Source organism: Limulus polyphemus, unplaced genomic scaffold (assembly GCF_000517525.1).
Source record: "Limulus polyphemus unplaced genomic scaffold, Limulus_polyphemus-2.1.2 Scaffold983, whole genome shotgun sequence".
Taxonomy (NCBI): Eukaryota; Metazoa; Arthropoda; class Merostomata; order Xiphosura; family Limulidae; genus Limulus; species Limulus polyphemus.
The window spans coordinates 135,957-160,849 of NW_013666593.1; the positions used below are offsets into that span (position 1 = coordinate 135,957).

Below are 24,893 nucleotides of genomic sequence, written 5' to 3' on the forward strand. Positions count from 1 at the left end.
CTAAGAGCAACAAAAAGAATAGATGAAAACCTCATGGAATGAATAAGAGAAGGCTTAAAGAGGTGAGGTCAGGGCCTGTAAAACCACATTCACATTACAATCCAGAAGAGTTTTGCAACTAGAAATGAAAGAAAAAAGATAAAACCTCATCCAATCAGATGTAGCGTTAAATGATACCTGCACCAACAATGAAAGATTTGCCATTTTGCATAATAAAAATTAGAAAGAATGTAGAAGAACACAGGCAACTGATCTAAAATAACACAAACAACTAACTGAGCTACAGCCAAACAAGAAGTCATACTGATATATATCATGGTGTAAAAAAAAAAAAAAGATATGCAATAATATAAGAAACTGTGATGGTTGAAAAGAGTGAATGCTACCTAATGAAAAACAAATGATTAGAGGAAACCAATGACACTGTGGAAGTAGATGCAGAAGAAAAGTAAAGGAATAGATACATTCCTCCTGACAAAACACATCAGCCACCAATTCCAGAAGATCTTGAACATGTAACCAATATGAGGAATGCTTGCGATTGCTAGCTATCACAAAGACACTGACCAATAGACAACCCATGCATTAAACAAGCTCCTGAGAATTCAGCAGAAACATCAGGTGGTAGGGAGAATCTTTTCTGGATCAGATAGCTGATCAGCAAGCAGTTTCATGACTCCTGGAATTTGAAACACACAAACAGTGTGGGGCAATGATCAAAGAAAAAGGGCTAGATACTGAAAAAAATAACAACAAAGACCAAGTGTTTTTTAGGCAAATAACACTGAGATTTATTAGGCATAGTATTCATGATGGGCACACTAGATTGGATGGTAACAGCTTGTTGTAGAAAAACACAAGTGTAGAGGACAACGTTTCAAAAGTCTTCTGTCTTCAGGTCAGTTGTTGCAGATATTTTGTAGTACTGTGGTGGATTGTGGAAGATGTGTTGAGATTGGTTGTTTATCCTTGGTTCTTGGTGGAATAGCTGTATGTGGCTTCAACCAATGGTAGCTATAAGTTGCTCACCTCTAGTCACAAATCTTTGTTTAGTCAAGGCTTTATTGTATTGATGTAGAAAGATTCCTTAATTTTGCTTGTCTTGCAAACTTTGTCTGTGTTAATGATTCTAGTTCTATCCCAGTTTAGTTTGTGTCTAGTTGAATTTCTTTTTTTCCCATGTGTCTTGTGCTGTCTTTGTGTTCTTTTATTGTTGTTCCAAGTTTTTTATTCCATTTTTCCAAAATATGTTTGATCACAGGAACACAATTTCATAGATTACATTTTTGTATTTTTCATAAGTAGGGTTCAGTTTTGTTTTCACTAGAATAGATCTTGTTGTCTTGTAAGATTTCCATAGAACGTCTATATTAAACTTTTGGGCTATGTGTTTGAGTTTTTCACTGAAATTTTGAATGTAGGGGTAATTAAGGTAAATAGTAGTGATGTTCTTGCTATCTTTTCTTTCTGTTATGGTCTTCTTCAGGAAGTTCTTGAAGAAAGTAGAGTTGTAACCATTCCATTTAAAATACTCTATGATCTTTTGGCATTCAGTTTTGATGGACGTCTCATCACAAATGTTTTCTGCTCTCTTGTTCAGACATTGAATTATACCATGTTTTACCAAAGTTGGATGATAGGAATGGAACTTAACATTTTCTTAAATCGAAAATGTATTTCCATTAATACATACCTCCTCTCACATTACAGCTATTACTTGAATGCTAGGGTTTCCTTCCTTTGCCCATCTAAGTATTGGTCTAATTTTTTCTCACTTGCTCCAGTCTTTTTATACCCCACTTAATTGCCCTTGGTGATATTCGTCTTGTGACATTCTCCATCTCTGTCAAAGCACCCTCTACCCTGGTGTTGTATATATAAGCACCTCATTCAGATAAAGTTCACTTTTTTTTAGAATGACTTCATCCGCTGTCTCTGATATCGACTCTTAATGGAGAAGAAGGGCAGGAAAGTGCAAGTGGAAAAGCATTTTCCAAAACATACCTCCTCTCACACTACAGCTAGAAACCCACATTGGTAAGGTAGAAGGACTGGTGAGGGCATTATCCATACAGAAGGCATCTGCATGGATCATGGGCATGCCAACAGAAGGTTGACACTCTCGTGGGGGAACTGCACTACATACAGAACAAGCATACTCTTCACCTGGAACTCAATTTATGTCCTGTGGGTTGAATTTTACATGATCTATCATTACAAATGGCCAGGCTCCAACCAGATAGCCAAGGTTCCACTGCTTGGGGTTGGAATTATAGGGTCATAGTCCCTATATCAAATGTTGGTGGCTAGGGTAATTGGACCGCAATATATATTAATAGGGGACTATGGACCCTCTTCTGTGAACAATGTCATCATCATCAAGTGCTGTGCTTTGTAGCATAGGTGATCATGTCCCTCCACCTTTCCCAGTCCCAGGCAATTGTGATTACATCAGTTTAGCTAAATTGTTAAACTGTCAAGAATCTTCTCTTACTGTCTACCTCTACTTCTTTTCCCCACAAATTTCCCAGTTGTTACCAAGTGTTCCATCCCTCATCACATGACTAAAGAATGCAGCTTGTCTTTTTTGTACTATCTTTATCAGTGTTATCTTTGTTTCTACTTGTTGTAGAACTTCTTCATTTGTTTTCCAGTCTCTGTAGGAAACTCTAAGCATTCTATGCAGGATCCATATTTTGATTGCATTAAGTGATTTTTCCATTTGTTTGTTTATTATCCATGATTCTCAACCATATACATCAAGATTGGTGTGATGTAGAAGCTTAGAACTCTTTTGCGCATTTTCATTGATATACCTTTGTTAGTCAATATATTTTTCATTTTCATAAATGTTGTCTTAGCCTGTGCAGTTCTGCTCTTGACCTCATTTTGACATCTGCCATATGATGTAATCCATGTCCGTAAGTATTTGAACTTGTAGATTTGATTGAAAAGGGTCCCATTCAATGATAAAGTGCCTTTTTTGGACTGATTTCTTTCTTTGATATAACCATGGTTTCTGTTTTCTTGGTGTTTAGGTTGAGTCCCACATTTCCACTTTTTTTATTTACAATAGCAAGTAAGGACTGAAGATCTTTTCCATTCCTGCTTTTAACACTGTGTTATCAGCATATTCCATATCGTTTACATTATTGCCTCTAATACTTAATGCCTGGTATGTCTTCTATCTCTCTCATAATCATTTCACTGTACAAAGAGAAGAGATCAGGAGATAACACATTCTTGATGGACTCAACTTTTTATCTTCTGAAACTGGCCAAGCTCATTCTCAACTCTGATGGCTGCTGTTTGTTCTCAATATATATTTTTGATGATTCTCATATCTTTACCATGTAAACTGATATTTTCAAGAATTCTTATTATGAAATCATGTCTCACTTTGTACAGTCTATGAAACAAAGATACAAATCTTGCTGTACTTCAAATGCATGTTCTATGATGGTCCTCAGCATGTAAATTGCATTGGCTGTGCCTTTGTTTAGACAACTCCACATTGTTCCCCTGCTATTTCATGTTTGATTCTGTTTCTTGCTCTCATCATAACTATCCTCAATATTTCTTGTCAGGTGACTCATAAGACCTATTATTTGGTATAGTTCACATTCAGTAGCATCTGGTTTCTTTGGTAATGCTGTGTATACTGATTTTGATAAGTCTGTTGGGATATGGCCTATTTTGAAGATGTTATTTAAAAACCTTGTGACCGTGTCAATAATAAACTCATCTAATCCCTCAGTCATTTCAATCATAATTTTGTCTTGTCCAAGGCTTTTCCAGCTTTCGTTTTCTTTATTGCACTTTTTACTTCTAATTTCAAAATAGGAGGGCCCTCAAACTTATTCCTAAATATAAAGTTTTCAATGCTTTCATCATCATAAATTGATGTATTCTGACTGCCTCTCCAAGATCTTGTCCTTTTCCATGATGACGTCTCCTTCCTTTTATTTAAGGTATCCTGTTGATGAACAAGTTCTTCTCCCACATACTTGGTCAATTCTCTTGTACATTGCTTGTGTCTTAATTGAAAAGCTCTTCTGTTTCTTTGCAGCTGTCATGTAACCATTTCTTCTTTGCTTGTATGGATTTTTCTGATATCTCTCTATTTAGTTCATTGTATTCCTCCCCATTATTCCTGCTTTCTTTTCTTTTGTCCATTAGATTCAAAATATCATGTCATCCATTTTTTCTTACTTCTTCTTTGAACTGGTGGTATTGTGTCTTTGGCTGCTTGGTTCACATATTCTTTCAACAATTCACATTGTTTCTCAACATCCTTTAATCCTTCTAGCAACTTGAATTTGTTCTTTACTACTATTGCAAATTGTGCCTTGATTGCTAGATTTGATTTAAGAAGTTCTTGGATTGAGCTTGGTATTTTTGACTGTCTTTTTCATTTTCTTCAGCATTATTCTGATTTTAGTAGGCACTGGGTTATGATTGCTGTTACAATCAGTCCCTTGTAAAGCTTTACATGTTAACATTGCATTCCTGAATCATTTCTTTATCAAAATGAAGTCATTCTGGTATCGAGCTCTGTTGCCAGTGCTCTTCCATGTCCACAACCTCCATTTGTGCTGTCTGAACCAGATGTTTCCAAACATGAGGTTGTGCATTTTTCCCATTCTATTACTCTATCATCTTTCTCGTTCCTTATTCCCAAGCCATATGGACCTACAATGTCTTCCACTCTTTCTTTACCAACTTTAGCTTTAAAGTCTCCTTGAATGATGACAATGTTCTGTGACTTGCATTGTTTCATGGCAATTTCCAAATCATTGTGAAATTGATCAATTTCATCTTCACTGCTGTCTGGTATTGGGACATAGTGGTATAGCACTTGATTTGATCATCAGCACTCAATCTAATATTGTCCAATATCCTTTCATGATCTTTGCATATTCTGGGTCTAATACAATTCAACAACATTTTCATAGACAATGGTGTATTTGTCTAATATTATCACTCCTGCACCAGTCCATCTAACTTTGCGCAGTTCCAGCATGTTGATTATTAACCTTTCCATTTCTTACTTGATGTTGTCCAGTTTGACATAGTTATACATTGTTCTTACATTCCATGTGGTCAAATTTATGGTATTCTTGTTTTTGCCACCAGTAATAAGATGATAGTTGGGTGTCACCTGTGACTCATGACTTTCCCTACCGGACGCTAATGCTCCACTGGAGTCTCCCTTCACATCGTTCTGAAATCTGGGATGGTTCTTGGTCATAATTATTCTTGGGAAAGTACAGAAGTGGTTTCCTGTTGCCTTCTGCCAGTTTGTGTATAGTTTACTCTGATAGCCCTTGTTCAGTCAAGAACATCCCACAAGGCAGTGGGGGTCTGTGGATGGCCATTGACTCATGTGAGTTCATTCTCCCTTTGACAGGTTTTGTTTTTAGTTCTGCTGGTCAGATAAGTGGTGCCAGTTTAGTCACCAACAGCCTGACCATGAACAGGTAGTACTGGATTACATGTTTACCAGTAGCAGAGAAATTCTAACCTGACAGCAATGTAGTGAATCAATATTTATCAAAAAGAAGGGCCATGCTCAAGCTAACTGGACAGCCAAGCATCAAGTCTGAACTGGTATTACAAGTAGGCTTCTACATAGGTTGGTGCATGCCTCTCCTACAAACATTTTGCAAAAAAAAACATCCAGGGACCCAGGTAGGATGACCCCCCAACTTCACCCTCTTCTTCAAGAGTGGAGGAAATTCACTCTAACACTCTAGAGGAAAAACTTCTGCCCACCACCCCAGCGACTGTTAAGGACTCCCTAGCTCCACTAGTAGAATCTGGGGGGTAATGCATATTGGGGAGCCCTGAGGAACAGTGCTCTGAACCAAGTTATCTAGATTTTTAAAAGCAAACAGACTGATTTATTGAACCCAATGATCAGCAGGGATTGATAGGATCTCCTTATGCTTTACTGATGATAGTTCATGAGTAGCAGTCCGGCATAGTACAGTAATACTATCTGGACAGCCTCTAGATGGTCTTATGGAACACCCCATTTCAACAAAACCTGTTGTAACCTAAATAAAGGATAATGAGTTATTGGTTGCCAGTGTGGAACTGATTTGATAAAGCACACCTGCCTGGGCAAATCTTGTCACAGAGTGGGATCCAAGAGTGGTCAAGATAGCTACAGGGGGTGGCTGAAAACCTTTAGAGGAATATACTGCCAGATTATTGAAATAATGCGAGATAAATGTATTGGGAGAGGTCCATATACCAGCCCCCACAAGGTCTTCTAGCAGGCAATTCAACTGGATTGCTAAGGAAATAGAAATGTGATGAATCTGATGAGATGTGACTCGCAGAAGTCTCCTTGCCTTCAACAGAGCCCAGAATAAGCAATGTGGATCAATTTCTGAACCCACCTAGTCAAGGTAACTGGGGATAAATCCTGGGAAACTGAAGGATTCCAATGAATAAAAAGTCCTCTATAACCTCTATAGGAGTTAGTGCGATCCATATAACACTTCAAGGCCCTAATTGGACATAACAAGCAGTTGAGATCAGACTGGAAATAAAGGTGAGAAATAGCAGTAAGATGAATCAGTGGGAAAGATTTATCCAATTTTCTGGCTGTCAGTGTCTTAGGTAAAAAGGATTTGTCTGGGTACAGAAGGTTGTAGGTAGGATGATAGAGTCCTGTGCGCATGCAGCACAAACAACTGCAACCAGTGATGTCTGCAGGCAAACAGCAACAAAAAATAAAGTTCTAGGGAAAGGTGATACATATTACATGAGGTTAAGGGCTCAAACTGATGTTGATACTGAGCATGTAATACCACCTTAATATCCCAGTTACATAATTGAAATGGTCATTTGGGAGGCAATACCAACTAATTGGCAGGATCCTATCAGAGAGAAAGTTACAAAAAAGGAAAACATATTTAAACTTCTCAAAGACAATGTGTAGATTGAAGTACAGCAACCAAAGAGAGTCAAAACCTTACAGGAGACAAAAAAGCAAGATGATAAAGATAATGGGCGATGAACGTGTGCAGATACATCCATATGCCAGCCTGAAGGATCTCAAAGGTTGGCAAAAAAAATATGCAAGAAAGTAAGAAAGATGATGATTTTGATGTGATGAAATGAGAAAAAAATCCTGCAAGCCTCAACATCGAGGGAAGAATACACCAGCTGCAGGAATTGGATGACCTGTTTTGTAAGTGTAGAAGGCAAGATTTCTCAACAAATGATGACAGGAACCCTGAAAATGATGACTTATGTGCCAAGTACAAATAGCCAAACTGAACACAGAAGATGTTCTGGATTTGAATGAGCATAGATGCGAGAAATCAGAAAGAGGAAAATGTGAGTGAAGCTGAGAAGCTGAAGTCTTAAGAAGAAAAGCCCAGTCTGGGTAGAGAAGTAAATAAAAACAGTGAAAGAGGATGCAGGAAAGAAGAGGGAAAAGTTTTCATAGAAAGATGGTATAAGGAACATGATGCCAATAGCTTGAACAGCATGTATTAGGTCATCAAGAAATTAATGTTGCTTTTCTTTAAATGAAAAACCCAACTTTTATATCAAACAAAACTTTTATTAAATGAAATAGTATCCATTCTTATTGATGATGCTTTTCCATCTTAAAATCAGGTTGTTAATGCCTTGATTAAAGAAATCACTTGGCTTTGAAGCAAATAACATGTCAATGTCCTCTTTAACACCTTCCACATTTGCATACATTTTCCCATTAAGATGTTGTTGCAGTAAATGAAAAAGATGGTAATCTGATAGTGCCACATCTGGAGAATATAGTGGGTGGGGGAGAACTTCCCAACCCAACTCCATAATCTTGTATTGCATCAAACATGCCACATGTGGATGCGCATTGTCATTAAGAATAAGAACACCTTTCCAATTGACGAGTGAAGGGCATTTCTGATGATGGGCTTGATTTAAATGTTCAAGTTGCTGGCTATATATCTCTGCATTGCCAGTTCACTGTGGATTGAGGAGTTCAAAATGAATTACTCCTTTGATGTCCCACCAAATGCAAAGCATCACTTTTTGCAGATGGAGTCCAGGTTTTGGGTTGGAAGTGGTTTTTGTCTAGGACTGAGCCATTGTTTTTGGAATTTAATATTTGCATAGGGAATCCATTTTTCATCACTGGTGACAATTTATCCAAAAATGGTTCATGCACATTACACACCAGAAGACACAAAGCAACGTTCACATGTTGGAAATGATGATCATCAGAGAGTTCGTGAGGCAATCAAACACCTTCTTTATGGAGTTTTACCATATTCCTTACATGTTTACGTATTGTTTCACGAAAGACATGCAATTTCAGGGCCATTTCACAAGTGTGTTGCTTTGGATTAGACTCAACAAGCGTCTTCAGAGCATCAATATCAATTCGAGCATGTCGGCCCCTGCCATCACAGTTTTTATGGCTAAAGTCTCCTGAAAATAATTTGCTGAACCATCGTTGACACTTATGAAACTTCAAACATTTCCATAAATTTCTTTGATATTCTTTATAGCTACAGAGGCATTGTTCCTCTTCTTGTATTCAAACACCATTACATGTCAAATGTGTGTATCATCATGTGCCATCACTATAAGGGATTAGAGTATACTAAGCTTTACACATTATATACGCTACAATAACGTGATGTTTAGGTAGTTTGTTTTACTATTATAAATGATGTACGTTTTTTTTGGGGGGGTTAATGAAAGTATTCCAAAACATGACAATTTCTGGATGACCTAATAAAACCACACTAATTTACCAGCAAGGCATGGGAGTAGGATGAGGAATTTGATGAAGGAAGGAAGGATTGGAACAAAGTGGAGAGGACATGGGAGGAGAAAAACCTGGTGGTAATAAAAAAAGGCAAAATGTAGTTGATAAAGCCACCCGATAACTAGCAATGGTGGAAACTAACAATCCATGGTCAAACAATTAGGAGAAAAAAAGAGCAAAAGTTGGGCCACATTAGGACAGCCTGGAAGAAGGAAGTGATAGATGGACCAAGTTAATAAAAATTGCCACTTCTGCCAATAGACAAAGTTGAGGGTGACAGGAATGGGATAAGAAAAAGGCTACATAATCAGAGTCTATCTTTCCAGGTAATGAGCCAGACAAATTTCATAGGAGAAGACAATGGGAGGACAACTCTGGGTAAAAGATAGATGTATGATTGGAGCTAGAGAGAGCAGAAAGAGAGGGCTTGAATGCCAATAGACAAAGCAGAAAAAACCAGGGTTCTGCAGGCTATAGAAGCACCACTAACAGGATCTGACAAGGAGTGTTACATATCAGAGAAAGAAAACAAGGGAGGAGATGAAGAGGAGGATAGGCCTACAGAAAGAGTGAGACCAGTCCAGGCTGATAGCATCGACTATTAAGGCCAAAGAATGAGGAACTGAAAACCAAGAAATGGGTAATTTCAGTGTTGAGAGAAGTGCCAAAAGCACTGATGAGAGGCAAGCCCAACTGAGAGCAAACTCAATGAAAAACCAGAGGGTAGATCCTGTCTGGCTGAGAGAGATGATCTGTCACCCAGTTTAGAGTGCCCGGCACATACAAGCTATGAGACCAACCAGACGAGAATGAGCTCAAGATAGTAGGTCTAATGCAAAGAAGCAGAGAGTCCTGGAATGGTTGATATAAGAAACAACCATGGAATTGTTGGGGTGAATTGTGACAATCAAAGACAACAGATCGCAACAAAGGTTCCACTGGTCAAGTAATATCCACTGGAGAAGGAGTATGTGTGCATGGCTTAAGGAATGGAGTAGTTCAAGGGAAACCAGGGTCCCCAGCAGCAAACAAACCTCATATGCAAGGTGTAAATGAGAAGCTCAAATCTTGGTGGCAACATACTCTATCGCCTGATTGAGATGAGAGTTGAAGAACATGTCCAGATGTATCAAATATTGGGTAGGCATGAAAAATGACTAAGTGCTTGACAAGCCAGCTCAGCTGAGCAGTTTCCTGTAGAAAAATGTAGGTGTGAGAGTAGAAATCATCCTGAGAAGAGGTGAGGAAAAAACAAATCATCCATGTAATAATGGAACCTCAGCCCCAATCCATGAACATGGTGGGCAAATGTCCCTATGACTCGACTGAAGACATAAGGAGCAGATACAATGCCAAAAGGAAGAGCACGAAAATGGAAGACTCGATCCTGCTAGATAAATGAAGAAAATGTATGAAAGATGGGGCAATCAGAATGCGTAAAAAGGCATCAGATACATTGATCATAGTCATCCACAAACAAGGTGAAAAGGACAACCAGAGAGAAAAGAAACCCTCCATACAGAACCAAGAGATGACAAGAAACCAATTAAGAGATAACAGGTCAATAACTAGACACCATTCCCGGTCTTCTTGGGGACCACAAAGAATTAAGAGCAATAACCTAGCGTAAGGGTAAATACTCTTTCAATGACATTCTTGGCCAAGAGATCCGAAATCATACCCTAGAGATGCTGAAGATAAATGGGATCAGAGGGAAGAAGAAAAAAGAGAGATAGACCATTGGTGAGAGCTTGAAAAACCCATCTGTCTGCTGAAAATAGAGACCAAGTGCTCGAGACACACCAGACAGACAGGATCCTATTGGGCCAGACCCACCAGGATAGTCACCAACGAGGTAAACAAGGATCCTGATGTCATGAAGAAGAGGAGGGGAGAAGAAGAATATCAGAAAGCTGGAATGGGAAGGGAAGATATGGATTGAGCAGGCCAAGAAACAGGAATGCAAGGTTCAAAAAGACAAGAAACCAAAGAAGACAATGATGCTAGACTGCCTCAGCCCAGGTCTTCGGTGAATCAAGAACACCACCAAAGACCTCCAGCCAAAAAAAAGGAGCCTGACAAAGATCACAGATATAAGAGTGAGATAGGCAAACATTAGTTAAAAGAGCATCCCACCCTAACAGCAAATGAACCAAGTAAGGAGGTATAGAGCAGTAGTAAAGGCTAAAGTGGTGAAAAGAAGAAAAAATCTCTCCAAAACACATGATGTTTGGTCTCGGAAAGAAAATGAAGAGAAAAACAGTAATACAGGATGGTAGGTAAGAAAGAGATGAAGGGATGAAAATTGGGTACTAGAAAAGAAAATAGAAGTTAAAGAGTCCACTCCCCAAGCAAGGTAAAAGAGATTCTGGTGATTAGGAATCAAAGAACAGAAATGAAGAATAACTGTAAGCCAGAACAAAAGAGTCAAGTAGGATGAGGCATATGTGTACAGGTTCGCATAATAAATGTTTACCAACTGAGTCCACAAGGACCCTAATATCAGGCAAAGGAGAGAAAACAAAGTAATCTTGAGTATGGGTTTCATCTAGTAAAGCATAATGGGAATCAAAAGATACTGAGGAAAGAGAAAACACGGAACATACCCATGAAATCATGTCACGGAAGTGATGAAGAGGGTGAGAATTTTCTTTAACAGATAAAGCAGTACCTAGAGCAAAATGTGATGGTGAAAACAGCTGGTCAAAATCATCCTGTTCATGCTCAAACTAGAGAGAAATTGGGTTGAATGATGGGAAGAGGTGACCTAGTATACATGCAGGAAACCAAAATTCATTGAACAATGACTATCACATCCTGCACAGACAATAAGCCAAGCTTCCAGTAAACACAGATCCTGTGTTAGTAACATCATCAACATCACAGGATGAAATGAAAGTTACAATCACTTAAGAATTCATAGTGGCAGGTGAGTAGAATTTTATTTTTCATTTTGTAGAGAAAGTAAAGAAAGCAGTTAAACCTGAACTAAATTTAATTTTTGTAAACTATTGTAAATCTTGTAATTGTTTAGCAATTTTAAAAAACAAGTTTGTTCAACACAATGCTGAAGAAAAGAAGTTATTTTGAGCGCAAGTGCTTAGAGGGAGCTACTGCTCGAAGAAGTTTTGTCATCTTGAACTTGTGCAGTTCACGTTAAACGCGTTTTCAAGTAGGAGGTAACTCAAGGCTAGTGGCATACAAATTTAATTGGCAGATGTGAAACAAATCAAAGTATTCTGTATACAGAATTTAGATATCTTCTCGGAATAACTACTTTCACTAATTAAGGAAATGTTTATTTTCTGCCTAGACTTAATCTAAACAACACAATATAAAAATTTAATCAAGAAAATTGCAGAAAGATTAAAAAAAACAATAATAAAATAATTATATTTACAATATAACAATCTTTACCTCTAAATCATTCTTACTGAAATAGATAACATTATCCTCTCCTTGATGTAATGGTTCAGGCAGCATCACCAGTTGAACTGGAAGAAAGACAAACTCTGAGAAAACCATGCACGTATATATATATATATATATATAAAGGACAGTATTTGCATAGTACTTAAATTTAGTATCCATAATTATAAATAAATTGTAGGTGTCAGAATTAACATCAAAAGCAAGGATTGAAAATTACCCAGCACGATGTTGTGGCCATGGTACCTCAATTTTGGTCTAGTGACTGAGAAATCACTAAAAAATCACATGTTGGATTGGGTAATATAAGTTATATACTTTATACACAAATGATTATTACAGTGTTCTATAAAACAACAAAGGTTCCACAAATATTTGTGCAAAACATATCTAATATGGTTAAATAATTCACCATTCATAAAATGTGTTCTTCATCCTATTCACAGTCATACAAAATGTCTTGTATAATTCACATAGTGGTGCAATGTTGACACTAACATAGTAATACTGTGTGCAAAGTAATATATTTTGTGCAAACTTGGAAATAATTGCATAATTTTGTACTACTTTAAATCCTTTTATTACCTTAACAAAGCAATATGCAATGGAATAAGTATGTAGTGCTATAAAATTACATGAGTTATTAATAAATTAATATAAAACTGATTTGTGATTAAGACCAAATTATTGCAATATCACGGCATTTTTTTTTATTAAGTGCAGTTGACAGACAATACATTGCTGACATATTAGTCTCCACAACATATACTGAAGAAACACAAAACATCAAAATATTAATTAGCAGTTATGGGTGAATTACCCACGAACTCATTCGTTTAAACACAATACTGGAAATTATGAGCAATGTGTGTTATTGTCATTAACTACTCATACCCAGTACACAACAATTATCTAGTTTCTGAATTTATAAAAAAAGTAGTTAAATCTCAAGAAAAAAAAGCCCTCCAATAACTAAGCCCTCATTGTATGTGTGTGTGTTTTTGCTACTCCCAGGTTCCTCATTTTAAACAGTGTTACTTCCCTGGCCTGTAACAGTTTACCACAGACTCCTAAAAATGTTTAATATTTTCATTTCTTGACCATAAATATAACAGATCTATTGCATGTTATAGCATACAATTATCTTTTTTTTTGTACATTTTACTACATAAAGTTTGGAAATATGTAAAAGAAAAGTACAAATCCAAGAACTTTCATTCTCAGGCACACACCTGAGAGGTAGCAGACATGCTTGTACAACAAAGCTCATCATTTCTCATGAAAGTATTACATAAAGCATTTGAAAAGATAACCATCACTATGAACTAAATAATTGTGGCTTAAATAGGCAAAAAGAAAAGGAAATAAGAAATATTTAGCTTTACAACATCAGCAAATTATCTTTCCTGTCACTACTTTCTAATAATTGTCCAAACCGGCAGTAACTAGTGTAATGACAAAATCTAAAATTTTTGGACATTTGGTCCAACACAGCTACAATAATATCCAGCATCACAGGTACAGTTTAGACTTATGTGAGTCATAGTTCTAGATGTATATACAACTCTCCACAAGCATAAAGTCCAAATGTGTAGACCTATGCTTGTCATAGTTCTAGAAATTTATACAGACATAACAGTAAAAAAAAACTGAAAATCTGTTGAAGCCAAAGGCCCGAGTGAAAAACAATCAGGATAGGGTTCTAGGGTCCACTGAAGGACCCAGAAGCTGAAAGACTTTGTACCACAGAGAAACAATTCTCCAATTTTCATGGTTTCAAATCAAATGTTTTTACTATGCAATTATTATTAACTTTAACATTATTTTTCCAAATATTTTCTTAAAAGATGTGTATGTTTCTCAAAAATGACCTTGAGCAGCCCATAAAACTCAGAAATACATGAGCATGGTTCTAGTGTTTGTATCCTATCATTCTGGAGAAAACTAATCATTTCAAAAATTCATTATAATCAAGACCTTGTTGATAGTCAATTGTAAAAGTTGAGAAGTAATTTAGTTCTTAAAGTAGAAAATTTATATTTCATGATTGTCACTAAAAGTTGTTGAAAAAAAACACTTTTGTTTCAAAGTGAATGGTGAATTTGCCATATAAAGATGTTTTTTAGCATTTTTCTCATCTCTTGGTATTAACTATCTGCATTTCTGGATTTAAAAATCTTCCACTAATTTCACATTACAGTATAGCATTAGCAGTATAAAATAATTATCATTTAAAAGAACATTTGTTATAATGATGATACAAGGCACAAGCAACGATTTATTAAATAAAACTTCGTGTTTGCTATGAATAAAATATAAAATTTTCTTCAATAATAAGTCATCAATAGTGTTTCTTGAAAATATTTATTTATATGCTTAAAAAACTCAATAATGCATCAAGCACTGATTTTTTCTAAAACAGTTGTATGAAAACAATAAAAATGGTAGCTTCTATTCTGACCTTAACTAGTCTATTTCATCTACACTTTTCCATACTTAAAGTTAATATTTTCCTAATATGAGTATCCATTAGATACTCATCTCATAAATACTATCTTCCTTGCATGTCTGCCTATGAGATTTGTAAACTGCTAGTCTTGAGGTAACTCCTATCTAAATTCATGTGTTGAGTGTGAACTTTTTGTTGCATGATATCATCATCATTCATTAGAAACCCTCCACCAATAGGAGAGTGATACAGCCTCCATTGGACAGTAACTCCCTCTGTGTACTTGCACTTGTAATAACATCATTATTTGATTAGGCAAGACAACAAATGTGCACTGGAAGTGGTGAGAAGGTGTCTACTGGAAATACAATTTCAGATTAGGAGAATATTAACTTCCAAGACAATAACTCACCACCACAGACAGAAATGCTAGAATTTCATAATGAAGTAGTGGAAACTTTTACTAAGCACTTTCAGAAAGCACATGAAGGAAATTCCATTGAGTAAGACACCCGACAGCAGGGGCTCCACAGGAGCACACCCATGGGAGACAGCATCTTGTTTTGATCAGGGTATACTCTTCACCCAAAATGTAATAATGGAGAGGCAAATGAGCCCCAAGTATCACAAGTGCAGGTAGAATGAGAATATGACCATTGAAGCACTTGCATATCAGAGGTCAACAAGCCAATGTGTGTAGTATGATTGGGGCATGATCAGATCATACAGTATGTGCTCACCTCAATTCTACTGAACAGGTTTGGGCTGCAGGAAAAGGGCACATTAGTTATCTGTTAAGTTTGTATGGGGTGACTCATACTACACTGATAGTGTCACTATTGCCCTATTTCTCACCATATTGTGTTAAGCTCAATTGGTAAGGATTTTTCCATGGTCTAACCACCCCAGTGGCTGGGAACTGGTAAGTTGCAAGGGTCTCCTATGCTCCATTCAAAGAAAATGGGATGGGAGAATTCACTCTGGGGAGCCCTGGAGAAATACCCAGATATCCATCGTAGGTAAAACAAGCCAGCTGGCAGGATTCTGTTCAAAAGAAAGGGAGAGAAATTAAGAAGGAAACAAAGCATGTATTTCAAAGATGGTGGGCAACTGAAGTATGGTGACCAGTGAAAGTCAAAAACCTGCAGGAGACAAAAAAATAGCCACATAGTGAAGAAAAGAAGTGATAAACATATGGAGAGTCATCCACATATCCAACTGGAAGATCTCATCCTAGAGCCAGTGAAAATGGGAGGCAAGAGAATGAGAAAGGTGATGAATCTGAAGTGAAGAAATGTGAAATAGCCAGGGACAACCACATCCAGAGAAGAATATACCAACTGGAGGAGATGACAGATCCATTCAGTAAGAGTAAAGGAGAGAGGTCCCTGGAAGAAGAGGGGTCCCAGGGTAAGAACAGGCAATGGCAGGGACCCCAAAGGAGAGAAGTACATGATAAGTAACATTAAACAGCTCAAAAAGGATACAAGAGCCAATCCAGGTCTGAATGATCATGGAAGTGAGAGATAGGATAGAAAGGACAGTTATCTTCCCAAGCAGTAGAAGTTTGAAGATTGAAAGACTGGGCCAAGTAGAGTAAGTGGTGGAAGAAGCATCAACAGAATAGATAACTGAACTATGGCAACTATAGGAGAGATGGAGGAAATAAGATGCAAGAGAAAAGTGGTACAAATATCAAGAAGCCAACAGCTCAAATGGGGCATACTTGAAAGCATGCAAAACCACATTAAGGATCCAGAGAGGCATAGGAATTTGGCAAGGAAGATGGTGAAGAAGAAAGGAGCAAGAGAGAAAAGAAATGACAGAAGAAAACCCCTGTGGTATAGGGAAAGGTAAAATGTAGTGGACAGCACTGCCCAATAATCAACAATGATGTAAACCAACAAAACATGATCAAATAACCAATTAAAAAAGGCCAAAAGGTGGAGCACAGTAGAATGGCTGGGAGGAAAGGAGTAATGGATAGATTAACAGATGACTGCCACTGCTGTCAATAGACAGACAAAGTGGAAGGGCAATAGGAATGTGACAAGAAGGTTACATCATAGGAAAGTCTGGCATGACAGGCAACGGACTGGTTGAATCCCACACATGAAGATGGAAAGACGACATTCCTTGACAAAAAAGAGATGTGTGAGGTTGAAGCAAGAGTGAAGGGAGATTGGATAAATTATGGGGGTGTGGACGCCAAGCAAAAAAACCAAGGCTGAATCTGCATAAGAGGCACCACAGTAGAATTCAAGAAGTGTCATGTATGAAGTTGAGGACCCAAGGGAGAAATAGAAGAGGAGGATAGGCATATAGAAAAATGTGAAACTAGTCCCAGCTGAGAGTCTTGACAGCCAGAGCCAAAAGATTATGAACAGGGGACCAGAAGAGAGGAAGATTGGAGCTAAGAAGGATGGCAAAGGTATCTATGAGGGTGTGCCAATTGAGAGCAAACCCAACAAAAGACTTGAGGGTGAAGAGACCACTCCATGGGTAGAACATGGTCCAGCAAAAAGAAGTGGTCTGGCACTAGGTAAATATCTCCATGCACATGATAGGCAACAAGATGAACCTGATGTGAATGAGACCAGAAGAGTAGGTCCAATGCCCAAAAGCATAGGGTCCTGGAATGGGTGTCCCCTTGACAGTAAATGTAACAAACAACCATGGATATGTTGAAATGGACCATGACCAATTGATCCATTGGAAGGGACAGGAAATTCACAATGAACAGCAAGAAGTCTGAACATGTTGTGGAGTGATAGCTCATCCTGCATCCAAATTCCAGAAGTGATGTTGTTGTCCAGATATGTACCTCAATCCATGATAAATAACTCTGAAAAGCCCAAAAAGGATACAAGAGCCGATCCCGGTCTGAACGATCATAGAGGTGAGAGATAGATGAGCAAAGATAAGTTGGGATTTGAAAAGTGACTGCTGGCAAAAAATGAGACCAACTACCAGCAAAGAGGAAGAGACAAGTACCCACAGGGCAGATGTGACAGGATAGTCACTGACAAGAAAAGTGATGAAACAGATATCAGGTAATAGGAGGGCAAGAAGAAAGAGAAAGGGATAGACTGATCCAGATGAGGAACAAGAGTCAAGTGGAAAGGTCAAGAAACAATAAAAATTTGGGTATATAACAAGGACTGAGGTCATACAACTTCAGCCTCAAGTCAACAGAGAAAAATGAACACCACCGAATATATTTGGGCAAAGAAAGGGAGCTTGATGGAGATCATGTACATGAGGAGGAGGAAGGTGTACAGTAAAGAGAAACCCAACTCAACCCAACCTAATGCATCCCAACAGCAGGGAACTATGTAAGGAGGTACAGAGCAGAAGAAGTGAAACAGACTAAACTGGCAAAGAAAAGGAAATGAACTTCTATGGAAAACCCCAGAGAAAACCATGAAGTGCTTCAGACAAAAGGTGGAAGAAGGGAGAGGAAATACAGATGGGTGTCAAGAAAACAGATGAAAAATGGGCAACTAGAGAGTGAAATAGAATGCAAGGGGTCCCTAGCAAGCCAGATGGATACCAAAGAAAAGGAATCTAACAAAGAAAGAAAAATATGAGCAAGTCAGGACAAAAAAAGAGTCATGAATACAAGGGGGATGAAGCATTTGGGTGTGAGTGAGGAACTGTTAGAAGAAAACAGCATAAACCCTAATAAGAAGCAATGAGGAAAGATAAAGGGTTCATGGAGTGAAGAATTAGCAATATGAAAGAACACGGGCAAAAGATAAGAAGAGAAACATACCTGAAAATGAAATCCATAATTTCATAGTCCAATAGGCCATTCTGACAGACGAGAAAGGACTTTCACTGCCGTGATGAGAATAGGACCATAGGAGAATAGTAACCATATGGAAATCCAATACACTTTGAACAAAGTTTGTAACATCCCTAACAGTAAACAAGCCTCTAGAAGCCCTAGTAGAAATAAGATCTGTATGTGTAACATTGTCACTCACACAGGACTAAGTACAAGTCTCCATCTTTTGAGAATTCAAGATAATAATCAATACTTTTTAAACAAAAGTAAAAGAAAACAAAAATCAAAGATTCATAACCAAATGCATGTCTCATAAACTGAAGCAAGATGAAACTTGAACACATCAGTGTCGTACAATGCTGAGAAAAAGAATGATGTTATCATGAGTGCAAGTGCATCGGGAGAGTTACTGCACATGAAAATTGTGTCCCCCTCCTTTTCATGTAGGGTTTTTGCTGCATGATAGCATTTTCATGCACCAGCACAATTCACATTAAACATGATAATTTAAGTAGGAGTTACCTCAAGGTCAGTGACATGAATGTCTCATAGGCAGATGTACAAAGCATTTCTGTTTGAGGAGGTGAGTTGTCATTTGAGAAAGATCTGTAGTTATATAGATAATATCAAAATTTAAATGGCATACCCTAAGCACAGTTATAAGATTTTTACACAATAATTATTAAAAGAAATATTAATAAAAACTAATTAAGAAAAAGCAAACATTTACATACCCAAACATAAAACCATGTAGAGTATTCCTAGGCGAGGATCATGGTAGAAGAAGAGAATAATGTTTGCCAATTTTGTATATGTGCAGACCGCTGACACATAAGGTACCAAACTAGTAGCACCTATAGAAAATAAAATATTGAAAACACATATTAACATAATAAATTATACGAAGAGGTGGAAAACAAATAATGGTCAGGTGTTGAATGAAACTGGAACAATACATGCACATTAAACACATTTTTGAAGTCAACAAGTGTACTACAAACTTTCCTCTTTTGAAATTGTTTTACTATATCAACCAGTAGTTTCACAATTTCTAAGTAAAACCACATTCAATATTGAGAAATCTCTATCTATTTAAAGATTACACATCATAAGATGTATTAAATAACTGGATCTGTGGTTCAATACAGTGCTTTCTGTTAATTACTTTACAGACCAATATTTTGTTCTAAAAGACAATAATATTTTGAACTTTCTAAACAGTGAAAACAAATATAACAATTTTAATCACATTTTCAATATTTCAAAGTAATATTAATTGCGGTAGAACTTTAGGCAAGGTAAACACAGTAAGCCTAAGAACTTTAATGTACTGAAACTGCCTGTTAAATGAAAGGGAGAAAAACAAAAATCAAACAACAACACAACTATGTTAATATATCCATATAAACTGTCCTTAGCTGAACATAACTATAAAACAGGACATGTGTAAACTGGGATCAACACAGAATTAAACAAAGCTCCCCACAAAGAAAGAAAAGTAAAATAAGCTAACTACAGCAAACTACACCAACTTGAACTCAACAGAAACAATGGTTTATACATCACTGATCTGTAGGTAACCCCCCCTCAGCAAATTCTATTGATAACAAACACCTCTACTGACAACACCTGCCAATCACTGCACTTGCTCAACCTATACAGCTTTATATTTACTACACAGCTGTACTTATCTTTATACAATGCTATATGTGTATCTACAGTAACCTGAAGAAGGAATGAGTACAGAGACTGAAATATCATCTCCTTTTCATTTAACAGGCAGTTTCAGTCTATTAAAGTTCTCAAACCTATTATACCTATTCTGCATAAATTTTCACTAAAACAACATCTCAGGAGCCATTATGGACTGACCATTTTGAAAATATTCAACTTGCATGCTTCACAATCATCTTATTTTCCTCATCAGATTGAGAGATACATGAATTTGACCAGTGTTTACATATAAAGTTCCATCTTCTACTTCCCTCCAATGATATCAAATAACCTTTCAAGACACAAAAATACCCATCCAGACCATTCAGCTCTGCAGACAAAAACAAAACCTTGTAGCACGGTTTAAATTATCTTAAAACTCAACCTATAAACACACTGAACCAAGAAGATTTTAATCAAGTTTTGGCATGACAAACCACAGTTTCAACTACATTTAGAAAAAATCATTTTGACAAATTGAACCAACTTATCTCACATAACAGAAAAATTGATCAATGTTCCACAAGTGGCCAAAAATAACTAAAGTACCAAAATCCTAACTCCCACAGAACAACTTTTTTCTCCCTTATTCTCTTAATTTTCTCTCTCCAACATTTAAGTTTACTCTGTAAATGGATATTATAACCACCATAATAATAGTTACTCAAGATCTTCCAACATCAGGTGGTAATGAACTCAGACTTCTCCCTCACTCTACAGCAACATAAACCATCTATCTTAAGAACTGACAGCCATTCTTAATCTTCAAAAAGAGCCCACTATTTGTATTATACTGGAAGACAAAGGAAACTGTACAGTTCTACTCTACAAGACAGCTTATGAAGAAAAACTAATATCCATTATATTAGGTCATCAAGAAATTAATGTCACGTTTTTGGAATACTTTCATTAACCACCCCCAAAAAACGTACATCACGTATAATAGTAAAACGAGCTGCCTAAACATCATGTTAGTGTAGCCTATATAATGTGTAAAGTTTAGTAAACTCTAATCACTTATAGTGATGGCACATGATGAAACACACATTCGGCGTGTAACGCTCTTTGAATGCAATAAGGGAAACAATGCTTCTGTAGCCACAAAGAATATCAAAGAAGTTTATGGAAACGTTTTGACCAAAAACAATGGCTCAGCCTTAGACAAAAACCACTTACAACCCAAAACCTGGACTCCATCTGCAAAAAGTGATGCTTTGCGTTTGGTGGGACATCAAAGGAGTAATTCATTTTGAACTCCTCAATCCACAGTGAACTGGCAATGCAGAGATCTATAATCAGCAACTTGAATGTTTAAATCAAGCCCATCATCAGAAATGCTTTCACTCATCAATCAGAAAGGTGTTCTACTCCACAACAATGCATGTTCACATGCAGCACGTTTGACGCAATACAAAATTATTGAGTTGGGCTGGGAAGTTCTCCCCTACCCACCATGTTCTCCAGATATGGCACCATCATCTTAGTATCTTTTTCGTTCACTGCAACACCATCTTAATGGGAAAACGTATGCAAATGTGGAAGGTGTTAAAGAGGACATCAACACGTTTTTTGCTTCAAAGCCAAGTGATTTCTTTAATCACAGCATTAACAACCTGATTGTAAGATGGAAAAGCATCATCAATAGAAATGGAGACTATTTCATTTAATAAATGTTTTGTTTTGATATACAAGTTGATTGGGTTTTTTCATCTAAAAAAAGCAACATTAATATCTAGATGACCTAATAGTTCTCTGCTTCTTGTCAAAAGTCCACTTTGGCATATTCAATTGCTTTAGAATTTCAGTTAACAAGCTCAACTACTTTTCTCAATTTTTATCTTAAACACTATCAGTGGATAATTCACTTATTCCTTTTCATCTCTCTCTTTTATCACAACAGTATCGACATATAATTCATTTCTTGTTGTATCCTGAACTTCCAATATTTGTCTGCTTTATTGTATTTAGGCCTACTTCCAATAATCATCTGCATTATTGTCAAAGTCCACACAGGCAGGTTCAACTGCTTTAGAAAACCCTTTGATGAGACAAATTCTTATTCTAAAATGTCAGAAAACTGTTAATCTCACTTTAACATATCAACTGTTAGGCTATCCACTCCTATGATGGTTAACTTTCATTTTGTAACCTTTCCTTTGGCTGCACTTTACTCTCTTCTGCTATTGTCTGTCTGTTGTTTGTGCTCATCTCACACAATTTATATGCTTATCACTTAATCAGCTGTCCACATTCTACAAATCTCTATATTCTCCATGTCAATATATTGCAATAGTCTCAACATCAATGAATTATAAATACAACTTACAACTGTTACTGATTTATGTAACTAAACTTGTTATAACATTTACTTTAAAATGATTGCTTCTATCTCTCTTGTTATGAACAGAACTAAAGAATCATAAAATATTCACTCACAAAACACATTAATCAATAATATCCACACTGAGCAGTCTTTTATATCATGACATAAGACCATCTTTGAGAGAAATATTTACAATATTTTTTCCACTATATACAAAGACTGTTCTTAGTACACATACTAAGACTTCTCACATAGTCTACACTAATATTCACAGTTCCTTTGTCTGTCTCTCCTAGGGTAGGGTCTCCAGTAGGGCTTCTCCTTAACAAGATTCCTTGTCTTCATCTGGACTTCGTGTTCCCTGAGGTCCGTATATCCTTATCAATCTGTATGCTGACAGTAGATTTTGTTCCTCTTCCCTCTTGAAGTACCTCTTCAACAGATTGGCATGGTAGACATTAATCATCCCATTCACTTTACAGTGCATCCTGTTAACCACTTCCTGTACTATGAAAGGTCATTTTCACTGTCTGGTGCATTTGTTGTTGTCTGTCAGTAGCAGAACTAGAACCTTCTGCCCTACCTTGAAATGTTGACCATTGGCCTTCTTGTTATAGAAGTGTTTCTGACTGTTTTGAGGTTTGGCTACTCCAGTATAACTGTTTTGATGGGTCTGGTTCAATACTCCTTTCTTGTCCTCTGTTTTGCAAGTCTCTTCTCTCTTTGTCTGTTGCTTGATTTCCTCTCAGGCACTACCAAAGTTTCTGCAGTGAAGTGTCCAAGAAATGATGTAACCGAAGCACCTGAGAATGGATCCATCTGATAAAAGCTTTGACAAAAAATGTATGGGGCCAAGGAAAGGCAAAACAGAAAAGTTCAGAATTGAAACACCCAATGAATTGGAGAAACGAATGAGATGCTGGGGATATGGAGGTAAGCATAAGCATCAAATACGTCAAACTTTGTCATCCACAAACCTAAAGCAAACACCTATCAAAGTGAGAGAAAGGACTCTATGGTGAAATGAGGAATGTCTAAAAAATCAGTTCAGACTGGAAATATCAATGATAGATCACCAGTCCCTTGTTTTTCTGGGGACAACAAACAACCAAGATGAGAAATGGATTCTATAGCATCCTTGGCAAAAAGGTCCTGAACTGCCTCTGACAAATACTGGCAGGATATGGGATCCCCTTGAGGAGATAGGGAGGAGCAGTGTGAAAATTAAGAGAGAGTCCTTCTGGTAAGACTTGTAACATCCAAGGATCTGTGGTTGAGGTCCTTCAAACATGGACAAAATTGTACAGCCTGGCCTCCACAGGTTCTGTACCTACCAGATAGTCACCAAAATCATGTATGGCAGATGGGTTTGCAGCAAAAAATATGATAATGTGACCCAGAAACTCAGGTAGAAGGAACTGACAAGAGGAAACAGGTACAGGAGCAGGGGAAGATGAAAACAGATGAGTAGCAAGGCAGGAAAAGGAAGAATAGATACAAGCTGACTCTACACAAGATCCAAAGAGTCAAGGACACCCCCAAAACCAGATTGATGCAAAAAAAAGAAACCAGGTGTCTCTTAACCTGATGACCGCCTAGGCTACTAACTTTCTGAGTAGCCAATGCATGTCTTGCTATATTTCATTCCAACAACAAAACTAGTGGATGAAATTGTTTGAAACTTTATAAGGTCTTTCATAAATGCACATGGCTTAAGAAATAAAAAGTTTGTTACTTTTGATAAATTTAGTTTTTTTAGCATTATGATCTATAATATCTTGGAAAATTACATTAGGAAATGGTATTTATAAGAAATGATTACAATTGATTGAACTTCTTACTTTTTATGTTTTAGTACATTATTTTAAATCCCTTAAACCTACAATCCCAAAAAATGCAAATTTTGTCTATTTTTAATTTTTTTAATAATCACGCAAATGATGATTCACATGAGAGACATGTTGGAACTTTAGTTTTTAACAAAGGGATGATGAAGGGAAGATAACACAAGTATAGAGGTTCTTACAGCATCCTTGGCAAAAAGGTCCTGAACTGCCTCTGACAAAAATCAGATATATGATACAGCATGACTGTTTATTTCAAGTTTATGTTTCATTGTTGTCGTACTTTTGTTTATTGTGCCGAATAAATCGTGAGGTTAGCAGCTTGAACTTCGTACATTTGCCATAAACTATCATGCCTATTGGTGGTCACTCTCGTTCAGTCCAGCGCAGGCACATTTGAACATTACTGTAGATATGATAGTAAGAAAGCTTTTCAGTACTTGAATATCATTTCTTTGAACTTTCAAATATGTTTATTTCAACATGTGTCCTTGTATGTTGTTTCACTATACAGACAAAACTAACTGCCACTAGTAGTGAATGTATGTAAT

At 36.9% G+C, this 24,893-nt stretch overlaps 1 protein-coding gene across 1 annotated transcript in view; it reads right to left on the bottom strand.

Annotated features, from left to right (window-relative positions):
* Window positions 1–24,893, bottom strand: part of LOC106461545 (thioredoxin-related transmembrane protein 2 homolog) — a 70,599-nt gene that overhangs the window by 27,325 nt on the left and 18,381 nt on the right. The window contains exons 3-4 of the mRNA XM_013921378.2: window positions 19,197–19,316; window positions 12,212–12,288 (exon numbers count right to left, since the gene is read on the bottom strand). Coding sequence (XP_013776832.1) covers window positions 12,212–12,288; window positions 19,197–19,316 — 197 coding nt within the window. The remainder of the gene's footprint in view (window positions 1–12,211; window positions 12,289–19,196; window positions 19,317–24,893) is intronic.